Source organism: Populus alba, chromosome 11 (genome assembly GCF_005239225.2).
Source record: "Populus alba chromosome 11, ASM523922v2, whole genome shotgun sequence".
Lineage (NCBI taxonomy): Eukaryota > Viridiplantae > Streptophyta > Magnoliopsida > Malpighiales > Salicaceae > Populus > Populus alba.
The window spans coordinates 15,251,715-15,265,370 of NC_133294.1; the positions used below are offsets into that span (position 1 = coordinate 15,251,715).

General features: G+C 30.8%; 1 protein-coding gene across 2 annotated transcripts; it reads right to left on the reverse strand.

The window, feature by feature from the left end:
• Nucleotides 1-10,203: 10,203 nt before the first annotated feature.
• Nucleotides 10,204-12,752, reverse strand: LOC118047550 (uncharacterized). Of its 2 annotated transcripts, none has more exons than XM_035056886.2 (3): nt 12,118-12,752; nt 11,208-11,786; nt 10,204-10,897 (listed from the first exon to the last, which is right to left on the reverse strand). In XM_035056886.2, exons 2-3 carry the CDS (start codon nt 11,770-11,772, stop codon nt 10,515-10,517), a joined length of 948 nt encoding a protein of 315 aa, XP_034912777.1. In that variant the 5' UTR covers nt 11,773-11,786; nt 12,118-12,752; the 3' UTR covers nt 10,204-10,514. The 2 variants fall into 2 exon arrangements, with proteins under 2 accessions (XP_034912777.1, XP_034912776.1); XM_035056885.2 differs by lacking the exon at nt 12,118-12,752 and adding an exon at nt 11,947-12,106.
• Nucleotides 12,753-13,656: the final 904 nt, after the last annotated feature.

Sequence of the window (13,656 nt, forward strand, 5' to 3'; positions counted from 1 at the left end):
AAATTACCTGTTTGCTTGTTTTGTGTGTTTTTTAAAATATTTAAAAAAAAAAAAAATTTAAAATTTATTTTTTTATTTAAAATTAAAATTTTTTATGTTTTAAAATTATTTAAATGTGTTGATATAAAAATTATTTTTAAAAATAAAAAAAATTATTTTTGATATATTTTTAAATAAAATTTTTTTAAAAAATAACTTTAATCAGAATTTTAAATAGTTATTCGACCACTATTCAAAACCAGATTTTTCATCTTCAATGGGACAAAAGTGATTCAATCCATCAATCACTTTGGACTCTAACCACATGTGCTCGATCAGGCCCGCTCAACTTGGCATGGCCACCAGGCCATGAATCTTGGATTTTAAAAAGGTGAAGTTTTGGGTTTGAATTTGATTTTTTTTTTTTTTGTTATTAACTTATTTTATACTTAGATTTAAGTTTATTATAAAATAATTTTTTTAACTTAAAAATAATTATTTTATTCCGCTCATTAATTTCTCCATTTCATGATTACAATGTTTGAATATATAGTTTTATTCTTTAACCTTAATAATTTTTTATTTAATGCAAAAAAATCATAATTTAAACCTAAGAATTGTTAGGTTAATTTTATTTTATGATAGATAAGTAAAGCTGATAAATGAAGAGAATTAATTTTGGCTGCCATAATTTATTTTATATCAATTTTGATTTCAAAAGCTATTATAAAAAAATTGAATGAAAGAGTGTTTTATAGATTTTTAAGCTCTTCTTCACCTTTAGTTTTTTAGCTTATTCTATTTAGTTTCAATATATATCTTTTTCTTTGTTTTCTTTGTATTCTAGAGCTACATTATCTTATAGTAGAGAGATATTGAGTTATATTTCTTAAAGTTTATGAACTTTGTTTAGAAATAAAACTAAATAAAATGTTGTTGAAATTATGAAACACTTATTGATATTATTTTATTTGCATGAAAATATACGCAATAATACCTTAAGGATAAATAATTAATTATTTATAATAATAAATATTTCAGCAAATCTTATTCTAAATACATTGTTTTAGTTTAAGTTTAATATTCAATTATATGTTTAACATTCATGTTATGTTTTTATTTAATTTTATTTCAAGTATATGATCCTTAAGTGTTTTATGACCGTTTAGGAGATATAAACTAAACGATTACGATCACTTAATTATAATAGTGATATCTTTATTTGAATGAGGATATTTGAATTTTAATTGGATGTTTTGTGATGTTATTATAGCGTGTGTATAAATAAGATGGAAAATAAGTTATGGGGAAAAGATAATCCAAAGAGAGAATTTTAATCTTAAAATGCCTCTTATGTCTATATCCAAGATTAATAAGACAACCAAATAGCATGTCTAAGGAAATTATTAACGTGCACGTACCTTTTAATTTATAAAAGAGAATTTTTCTCTCTATCACTTTTTTTCATTAAATATAAAATAATTTCATTTAATTTGATAATAATTTATTATTTATATTAACAAAATCTAAAACACAAAGGATTTTCACAATAACTGAAATCACTATTCACTAGAAATGTAATTACAATTTTGCTTTTTCATCAAAGAAACTTAACGGTGGCTATTGGAGGAATTTAGGTCTTTTTATTTCATTTATCATTACCAAATTAATCAAGGATAAATAAATTATTTGTCATTTCAATGTACAATAAAATGACCAAAACACTTTTAAAAGTAAAAAAAAAATAAAAATAAAATTAGCATCAAGGGAAAATATCCTATTTTTATAATGGCTTTTTTGTTATTATTAATTTTGCTGAGGGGTAACTTGGTATTTGACTAAATATATATATAAAAAAAAAACGCACAGTCAAACGAAAAAAAAATTATAAAACTAGTGCCTGGGGACTTTTTCATCTTTTCGTAATGATTTTCTCGTTATTATCAAGTTAACTTAAGAACAACTTTGCATTTGACCAAACGTAAAAAAAATAAAACAAAAAACAAAAAGGTTAGGCTCAACCAGCTTCTCTCAACATCCAAAAATGCCCTTTTGTGGGTCATTAGAAGCGTCGCTGCATCATTTTCCTGGTGATGTTACAAGTGTCGGTGGTGGTGATCTGGTTTGTTGTTGGTGAGCTTTCTTCTTTTTCTTCTTTATTTCTCTTATCTCCCCAAAAAATTACAACTTGGCCCTATTTATTGGCATTTCAACTTCATTTCTTGTTTTTTTTTCTTCTAATTTTTATTCTTAGTCTTTTTGTTGAAGTTTTATTTGTTTTTAATTTCATCATTCTATCTCAACTTGTCGTATATTACTTTTTCTAGTTTGGCTCTTATTCTTTTGAATTTTTGAGTTCTTTTGTTTAATTGAATTTTCTTTTTAATCTAATCCTTCAATCAAAATTTTTTTTTTTATTTCAATTTTTATCCTCATTCTTTTGATTTTCTTTTGTCATTTTTTCAAGTAATTTATCTTTTTTAATTTCACCATTCAATCAAAAATAAAATTTATTTTGTATTTCAATTTTGATCCTCACTCTTTTAATTGTTATTTTTTATGTTTGAGAACCTTTTGTGTGATTGTGATTGATATTCTCTTTCCAAGTTAATCTTTAAACATTTAATTGGCTCCTAATTGGGCTTTGTGATTTTTCTAAGTAGGGTGCTTCTAGTCTAATGCCTCGGGTCATGAGTTTAAAACATTAATGCGAGTTAACATCGTTTTTATTACTTATTTTATTTTTAACTTTATGATTTTTTATGTTTTCTTTTCTATTAAGTTATCTCGATCTCATGATTTAGGTTGCGGGCTTAATGGGTTAACCCAAGTTGGCATATCCTTTAATGCTAACTCGAATTGACTTGAGCTTTTTTTTTTAATCCAATTTTTTCTTTCTGTGTTTAATAGGTTAAGAATTAAGCTACATCATTTATCCTGTTTTATTAAAAAAATACTTTTTTTTATGTTATCATTATCATTTTTTTTAATTTGGTCCATTTGTTGTCATTACTTTTTTTTTTTATCATTTGATTAAAATAAAATCAACTTGTTTAACCTAGTTCGGTCTATGACTTGAGTCAATAATTTTTTTTTTTCTTTTTCAAAAAGCATATGCGTTACTTGAACATCATTTTAAATATAAGAAAAACAAGGCTACATGGCGTAGCACAAATAAGAATTATCATAACTCGTTTTTATCCTCAATTCTTTAAATATTTGGATAATAAGAATACAAATTAAAATTGAATTAAAGTCAACTAGTAATGACTAAAAACTATTACCATGTTTAATTACAAAAGAGAGGTTCTTGATGTGGCACCTACTAATCACCACTATAATTTTGCATATTACCGATGGATTGTTCCATTGGTATTTAGACACTAATTCCATTAGAAAAACATTTATAGACGGAATCATAAATGATTATTGTTCATTAAAAAAAAAAACTATCATTGGTGATTTCTATTCCATTTATCACCATCATTTCATTGGTACTTCTATTTGTGAATATGTTATGTCATTGGTGATTTCTATTCCATTGATCATTCCGTCAGTAATATATACATCGATGGATTTACAAATAAAAAAAGGCATGCCAAACAAAAACATTTATCACCATCATTTCATCGGTAATTCTATTGGTGAGTATGTTATGTCATCGACTAAGAAAATCATTTGTAATTTTCATTAGTGATTTATTTCATATGATCCATAGACTGAAACCATTAGTAATTGACATGTTGTTAGTGGCAATGTTATATAATTTTTTTTAACTCTTTGGAACTTTACAAGGGATTTAGCCCATCGACGAATATGTGTGTAATGATGAGTGGCATTTCATGTAATTTTTTTAAACTCTCTGGAACTTTCTGACAAGCTTATTTCATCGGTAATTCTATATTTAATTTCTTTAATATTGTTTTTTTTTAATCAAATAAACAAACTAAAAAAATTTAAAAGAACTAAAACTAATAAAAAATCAAATATTTATTATAAATTTAAAAATTATTAGTTTGAATACAATTCATCGAAAGGACAAGAGTTGGAAGGGGTGGAGTTGGATCTTCCTCGAGACCGAGCAAGCGATAAGGTGAAAAACATGTACCCTCTATGTTTGACAACAACTCTATGTACAATCATATAAGTTCAGTCATCTCAGCATTAAGTTTTTTTGTCTCAGCAATAAACTGGATCATTTGAGCTTTAACTTGTTTTTGCACAACCGTTTGAAACTTTGAAGATTGAGAGCTTGAACTCGAGTGCAATGAACCAACGGTCAATACATTACAACCTATTTGCAAATCCTCAGTCGTAATGTTTGAGATACCGTAAATCCAATTTCAATCAGGCATATCAAATGATCCCTTTAACCATAAACCCAGATCGCACTCCAGATAGGTTGAATGATTGTCCTCATATCTCTCCTGCAATCAAGTTGTAAATGTTTCCTATATAAAAAAAAACCAATTAGTTAATTTTAAAAAAAAAAATTAATAACTTAAGAAAAAAGTTGTTGAAATCCAACTTACCATGAACTTCCGAGCTCGACTATCCACAAGCCACTACACCCCTTTTCGAAAGTCATCATTTCATATGTAAGTTTCTATAAAAAGCTTAATCGGTCTTGGTCCTTGTCCTCGAACTTTTGCCTACAAAAGAAAACTTTTGTTAGTTAAATATTTTCATATAAAACAACAATTTAAAAAAAAAATCAGATGTCATAAAAAAGAATCTTACCATTAACTTTATATGCAAAACAAATAGATTGGATTCACCGGTGTGCATAGTAATTGGATCATGAATCTCCATGTTCTGGTTCTCCGGCTCGAACTGTGACCGCTGCATAAAATACTCAGACGTCACGCGCTGGATGTAAGCTTTCTATATAGCTCTCGAGATGTATGGAGGTTTGAAATCTCTTCAAACTACCACATCTCCCCAGCATGGAAAACCTTTTTTTTAGCATATTATTTTGTTTTTTTTTTCCCTCATACCAAAAATCATGCAACCTTTGTGTTATAAATAAATTATAGGTAAAGATAATGAAAAATAAAATTTTAACATTTAAATAAAAAATATGACATTGATAGTTCAATCTTACTTAGATACGTTGTAACTCTCCTAAATCCTTATAGCAACAACATTGCAACCCTATTCTAATGAAATTTTTCCTTGCACATCAAATTTGTAAAAGAATTAGTTCATTAACATTAAAAAAACTAACCTAATTAAAATAATAAGAAGAAATAAAATTGTTTAAGCATATGATAACCTTGAACTTTCTAAATCATGCAACAATTATAGGTTTCCATTCAAGATTTTTGAAAACTGGACTCTACTGAAACAATGACACTTCCATCAATGATTTCATTACTAATGTTATTGAGTAAGCAACCTCCATATTTGTAAACTTGAAATTTCATTCATTAATTATTCAAAAAATATACATTGTTGTTTATTTTTAATCATGCAAGAAAGGAAAACAAACTTCTTTAAGTGTTTGGGTTTCCATTGAGCAATGTGCTTTCCAGTACATACATCTGCTCAGAATAGACACCCCCTCTACAAAGCTGCATCGCACTCGATGAGCCTACATCGGGAAAGGGGACATGTGTCTTAAGTGTCTGTTAATGGTCGACACCTAGTAACTCATGATCTTCAAAAGTGCTGCTAAAAAAACTAGTAGCACTCATATCCGTATTATGCACTAAAGACTTTCTCCTTGATATCTACACAAATTCAAGGATTAAAAATGGTAATAACATTTCTATTTAAAAAAAAATCGATAGCACTCCCCTCTATCAAAAAATATTTAAAATTTTATTACCTGTAAATACACATCAATAAATAAAGAAGTTCCAGACCAAGAATTATAGGACTTGCATATGACATCCTTAGATAAAAACATGTATTAAAAAAAGTTGTAAAGTAAGACTTAGCATTGTAAGTTTTTTTGCTTATTATTTATCCATGGAAAATAAATTAGGAAAGCATAAATTATATATTTTTTTCAATTTCATCAAATTAATATGAAAATATAAATTTCTAAAAATAAATTATACTATTTAAAAATCTTAATAATTAAAAAATGAATAAATTAGATAAATTAAATTTTTTATGAATTGAGTAGAATTAATTAATAAAAGAGTGATTTATATTAAAAAGTATAAGAAAAAAGAATTTACCGAAGGATTTTCTTAACATTATGAAAAAACAAATATCATTATTTAATTAGGGTGGCCATTTTTATTACCCCGCCTTGTTCTTCGACTTTCTTATTGGGTACAATAATAGGGTGACCCCCCCGCCAACCAATGAGTTGGTGGGCCACTCTCGGCCAATCAGGACGCTAAGATGCTCATATCCATTATGCAACTCTGTTTTCTCTTATCTCACGAGGTTTCTTTGTTTTTATATGAGTTTTTTTGTTATCTTATGCTCTTTATTTTTCTCCCTCTTCAATAATTGATGCCACCTAAATTTCCAATTTGCTTTAATTTGAACCGCCAACTTTCTAGTTTAGATGATTTCATCAAAGCCCATTTCAACGTTGAGTGTCATGACGTCTAATGTCAGATTTACCTCCTAAAAGTAATAAAAGGAGGGATTTTGGATTTAATAATAAATTACAATTATAAAATTTAAGAATCACTACTTAGTATTATGGTCACTAAAAAATTTAATGATCTGTGAGAATTTAAGTAAAAGAACTCATTGTGTAAGGAAAATACACAGCGATTTTATTTGGTGCTCAATTTTACAAAAACATTTTGGCTTTTTTGCCTAGAAAAAAAATAAAGATGTAAGGACTAAATTTAACATGTTATCTAAAACCATGAGTTTTTTTTTTTACTATTTAAGTATTTACCTTCATATTTTCTTTGTTTTCCATTTTGGTCCCTTTAGTTTTTTTCACTTTTTATTTTGTTTATTTTTAGTCCTTGAGTTTGAAAAAAAATCATCGAAAAAACAACAAATAAGAGAAAAGGTTGACAATCGACCAAGTTCTAAGCATGAAATAAGTAGTTAATGTTTTTAATAGGTTTCATTTGACAAGAGAAATTTTATTAGGAATTTTATTTGCCCTTTATCTTTTCATAAATAGTAGATTGGGCTTGACAAAAAAAATTAACTCGATTGTGTTTTTTTATACCAATTTAGGGGGTTTTGAGTTGAGAGATTGGATTTATTTTATGTTATGAAGATATTTATTAGGTTTTTAGATGATAATAGATTGAAAATGGCTTTTTGAGCGAAAAAAAAACCCAACTTGATTTTTCGACTACCTTAACAAGATGGTTATTTGCCTTTTAAATTGCACAATAAAATAACATAAATATCCTTAAGAGTTGTATATTGTTATATGTCACTAAGGGGTAAACTTTTATTTTTAATTATAAGGTGCACAGTAAAAAAAACATATTTTCTCTTATAAATAAAAATACTTTGACTGACAAAGAGAGGTGTCTTGGTCTGATCCTTTTTATTTGCATAGTAAAATTACCTCATTGTCCTTGAGGTTCAGTTTTTTATACCTTCAGTCTCATAGTTTTTTTTGTCATTGTCCTGTCGGTTTTGTCATTGTTATTGGATAAAGTGAATGATAGTTTTGTCTTATTTGGTTTGAATACTCACTTCGTAGTGTTTTGTTTAATTTGCCTTTTGAGGCATTACTCTAGCAACTCATGTGGCTTTTTTCGATATCATCTTATATATTTTTGCAGTGGGGTTTGAACCGTCTCAGCAAATTCTTTTGGTCATGGGTGATGTTCATGGTGGAATGAAGGTGTATCTCCAACAATCCTTTTTTTTTTTCTTTGCAGGTATGATATCGATGACTCATTTTTTTTAGTTAATTATTATTAGATATCTTTTATGGTTCGTTTGCTATCATTATCTTTTATTTAAATTATATTATAAAATTAATCAATTTTATTAAATATAGCCCGAGTAATGATCCAAGAATCGATTTTTTCTTTCTTTCTTTAAAATAGTGTTATCATCTTAGCATTTGTTTTATATTTTTTTTAAAAAAAAAAACCGGCCAGCACCTAGTTGAATCTAAACACTAAGGTGGTGCTCGGCCTAAAGAGTTTTTAAGCAAGTCGAGGCTGAACTCAAACTTTCTTGACCCTAGTAATCATAGGCCTTTGGAACATTAGAACTGGGCCTGAAGTGGACTTTATCAATCTAAGATTATCTCTGAGCTGCTGGATAAGTAGATGTTCTTCCACAACCACAGGGACTTTTCTGACTGGTTGGTTCTGGATTCGAGCCGTCGTTAATGAACCTAATATTTCTTATAGAGAGAGAGAGAGAGAGAGTTCTGAGTAAAAGGCAGGAAACTCACTTTTGGGCAGAGTGTGTTTTATTTTCTAAATCTTGATCCAATATGCTAGCTTTTAAATCTGGTAAAAACCATAATCTTTAAAATTATGTGTTCAAACATTTATTAATTGCTGCTACAGAACATCAAACAGTACATGCGACAGATACATGAGTTTTTTGCACTCATTTGGTAATCTTGTTGATCTGATCCTGTCTCCGTCCATGGTCCATGATATATTATTGCAGAAGCAGGCAAATAGCTAGCAGCCTAGCACCATCAGCTTAAAGATGCTACTTGGCTCAATCTCTTGCAATGGAAGATCAGTCTCCCATGGCGGAAACGCGCCAATTATTTTGTGTGTTTATATATATATTTTGAAGGTTCTGGGCAGTGCAAACTGGAAACTATCCTGGTGGCTAAGTTTTTCACTTCTCTCCAATTAATTTTTACTGCAGATCATGCAAAGAGACTAGTGTTTTCATCATCAATGGCTGGGAATTGGGATGGCGACCAGACAACAACCTGACCGTCGCGTCAACTCAACCCTTAAAACTGCAGCAAAATATCGTTGTTCTTTTAACTGCACACCACGTGGCATGAATATTGCGGTGTCCAACTTCAAATCAGACTGCTTTCAGATCCAGTTAACCATCTCCAATTAATTTGGGAAAAACCTCTACGGAAAAGAAAGTTGTAGTCTTAACTCATGAAATATTGAAACCAAGCCTAGCTACTTTAAAGTGCCAAGAGTTTAGGTTTAAACTAGCTGTTTCAATCGGGTTTTATTGTGAATTAGATAAATTTTTCTAACAAAAAAAAATTGAATATTCAAATTTTTCAACGCATTATTTTAGTATAATGATAAAAAATCTGATTTGTCTTCATGTATTTAAAATAAAAATTTATCAGAGAAATACAATTTTAAGCCATTCTTCTCTATGATGATCAAGCACATGATGCAATGAAAACATTTCGGGAGTCACGAGGATGATCCAATAAACAATAGCAGATAAGGATGGCTAATTGTTTTTGCTTTGGAGTGCATATTTCCAAGATACTATGGTTAAAAGCAAAAGGGATTTAACCAAATGATTCGATGAGCCGTGCTTTAATTAGCACCATGTATGGACACTAGGTGCAGATTATAAGTATATTTTTCTGTTCTTCATCTTTGATTTCTGCAACTTTCACAGTATTTATCTGGAGATTCAATATAAACCCAGCTCATTCTCAGCTGCCCCAAAACAATGCATGTTTCCCTGTAAAAGATCAAGGATTGTGCATTGACAACACATCATTATCGACTCCCTAAGCACGCCCACGAAGCATATCACTGTCTCCTACCCCAGAAGAAAAGAAGAAAAAGAAATATGCAGATGTCTTCCATCACTAGACAGGGGCAGGGAAGGCCACATGAACAAGGAAATGAGCAACTATAATATCAAGAGACATGGGCTATCCTTAGAATCTACGCAAAACTCCTTTTCAATACTATGTTTTGAAACTATTCTATGGTAAGCACCCACCGTCTAATTTGGTTGCGCTTGGCTTTAATTTGTAAAGCTGCACATTGAACATCTCATTGACTAATTGCTATGGTAGATACAGTAAGAACCTTTATAGAAAGCAGGGACTATTTTATCATAATAACCTTGAATCCAACACTAACTGTGCTGTCCTGTAATTAGAAATCTAACTTAACATCCTGTTTGTGTGTGTTTTACCTGTAATTATGAGAGTCCATGCTCTGAAACATCCTAGATTACCAACAACCATGCTAGCTGAAATGGAAAAGCACAAATTTCAATCTTTTTTTTTCTTTGGTTTCCATGAATGGCTAGAAAGCACAGGCATGCAGAAATTCAACATTTGACTCCACTATCAATACAAAGTTTTCAGGTTAAGAAGCAGTAAATTAGCAATCAACTCCTTAAATTGATAACCATATACAATAACACTGCACTGGCCTCACTTGTGTCCTGTTTGTACGTGTACTATCACAACCAGGTCATGAGTTCAGAGGTTAGCAGAGAGAGAATACAATAACACTACATCACAAGTATATATTTTCAGCAAGGCATCTGGATCGGCTTCGTCTCCCCAGACTTTTGAAAGTATGATCATCAGTAACTTACGTATATTTCTCTAATTCTTACCTATTCTTTCCTCTTGATATATATTTTTTCTGATACGTATTAGCACATCAGCATCTCCAATCCAGGCGGACCTCACAAGGACCCAGTATGTGCTGAATAGGTTTCCGAAAAGATACAATGTGGCTGCTCACCATGAAGGCAGTCACACGCTCTGAAACCGTAATATCCTCCATCTTCAATTCTTGTAGACGTCGGACATATTCCGGCACATGTAGTAGATCCCAGACGACCCCGACACCCCCGGGCTTCAAAACCCTGACCATCTCACCCAACACCCTCATTCTTTCTGCTGCAGCCTCCACTGTCCGATGGCCATACTCTTTTCCAACTGTGTGTACAAAAGTAGCTGATACCACCACATCAAAGTAGTTATCACCGAATGGTAGACTCCTCACATCACCCTCCCTGCAAGTGACATACTCTCCAACACCTGCTCTTGCAAATCATGATAAATCCGTCATCTATAAGCGAAATAATTAAGGGCATGTGCATGTAGAAGGGAAACTGCAAGTTATTTCGAAAAATAGAATTTAAGTTTGAATGTCTCAAAGTGATTGTTAGGACATGTATTCAAAATTGACAAAAGTTAGATGGCCAGTAAATTTCTCAAAAATAAAATCCCAAAATTATCATGACAAATTATACTCAAATGCAAAAATAAATAAATAAATTAGTAAGTGCATCGGTATCACAAGAATTATCAAAAGGTGCCTAACTTAATCCAACACCACCAAACTCACCTTCCACGTTGGCGGTTCGAAGCGTAGACAAAGTAGTCCCTTTAGACCGGTCCAACCCAACAACCCGACCGGAGCTCCCTGTCTTCTTCAACTGAGTAGCCACCGCATTCAACAAAATCCCACGGCCGCATCCGATATCAAGAGCAACCTTAACATTAGACCAATCATTCACACAGCTTACAATCCTTTGCGCCATTTCATAGCGCAACCCAACAGAACTATAAAAAAAGTTCCCCGCCGCGAAAAACAAACAGACAGCAGATAGTGCTGTCACGCAGCCGATGAACCCAGCAGCAAAACGTGCTGCACTGCCACCACCGGTGGAACTGGTGGCGGTGAGGAGGAAGAAAGTGTCTAGAAACTGGCAGATTGGCTGGTAGTATAGCAGGAAAAGGATTGACATGATGGAGAAGAGAGTAGCTTGAAATACGAGAAAGAGTAATGTTTGCCATTGTTCCATGCCATAAACTGTGTAGATCTGTGTCCAGTCTCTGCTGTTTGTTGATGTGGGTTTGTGCATTCTGTGATTCTGATGATGGAGATGAGGCTTGATCGTTAGTGACATTGATAGATTGAATCCTGCAGTAGTACACAAGTAGATCATTAGATAACAGAGAGAGAATATTAGTCAAAAAGATAAAAACAGAGCAAATTAAGTAAAAAAAAAAAGTGCTTTGAACATTCTTTAATCAGTAACAAAGCTAAAATGAAAGGATTTGAAAGAAATTGGTTCTCTTACTTCAATTCAAAAGAGGCGTTTGTATGAAGTGAAGGGATCTTTTTCGAGGGGTAATTATAGAGTGATTAAGGAAAATACTTACAGAAACAAAGCACAAGAAAAACAGTATATTTCTGTTTAGTAATGTAGAAAAGGTACAATTAGTTAAATTAGCTGGAGCATTTCACATACCAAAACAAGAAAATAAAGAAGATGGAGGTATCTCGCTTTTCCAAAAGAACTGCAAAAGCTGAGTACTTGAAACTTCTTTTCCTTTTTAGCTTTCTTTTCCCCTGTATCTCTCTTTTTTTTCTGGGTAGCCAAAGAAAATCCTAAAAATGCAACCTTTTCTTCACATAAAATACCAAAATACCATCATCGGCATCAGATCCACTGGCTATTGCGAAGAGAATTTGACTGTCACTCTTAATTTCTGTCTTTGCCTGCTCAAAAACAGCAAGATCGTAACTTCCCTGAAACCAAAGCAGAGCAGCCCAAACGGGGTAGTCCTAGAGAAGGAAGGAAAGGGATGAACACCCTGCTGTGCTCTTTTCAAATCAAAGTTACAAATAAGAGAGAAAGAAAGAGACAATGTGTCATCAGTGTAATAAAACTGAAAATGTCAGGTTTGTTATTGGGGATACCATTGATAACATCAACTCAAAGTCCCCGTTGCTCCTAGTAGTAACAATTCACGCGCTTTTTGAGGTTGTCTTTATGTGTTTGTTTTAAATTTCAAGTGACAAAATAGGAGTAGTGGGATGGCTTCAATTCTTTATCAAAGAAACAGAGGAGAGGGGGAGAGGAGGAGAGAGGAGAGTGATTGATTTGTCAAATTATAGCATGTAGAGGGTGTACTTGGAAGGGGCAAAATGGGAATAAACAGGAGTTATGATTTTGTGACCAGCACCAACTTCAAAATCAATTGACATTTTCTTATAGTTGAAAAGTCATATATATATCCATGTCAATACCATGTAGATTTTGAAATCCAGTGGCGGTGGATGTATATTCTAAGGATTTGGAAAATATTTTATTTTCGTTTTTATTTGTTCCTATTTAATTTGAAAAATCAAATATTTATACTTAACAATTTTATTATTTTCTATTTACTTTAGAAATTCTTATAATAATTCTATAATTATTTATTAAAACAATTTCTCCCCAAATAGACCTAGAGCAAGTATAAATAGGATTTTCTTAACTTTTATTTCAATGGAAAATTACAAATAGAAAATTCAAGTAAAATTTTATCTTTTTTTTGTGTTGTTTCAGACACCTTTAGTTACTAAAAAAAGCTACGCTAATCACTAACAAAGCCCGATAATTTCTAGTGATTAATTGTATATTGTGTGCTATTAATGAAAGTATCTCTTTATTTTACATATACATATACATATACATATACATATATATCATGAAAAATTAAGGTTTGGATTTTTTTTCCTTATATTCTCAATAGGAGTCCATTTAAATTTCAATAGGAATTATTAACTTATCTGGTTATTAAATTAAGGTATTCTATTGAAATTTAAATTGGCTATAACTAACATAGTAAGGTTTCCTGTTAAAAGTTAAATTGACTATAACCATTCATTTTTCATTGATAATTATTATAATTATCAATTAAAATATTAATTTAATTTGATTGCAACTAACTATTTTCATTGATAATTATCATGGTTATTAACTAATAAGTCAAGGAATTCTATCAAGATTTAAATGGACTAC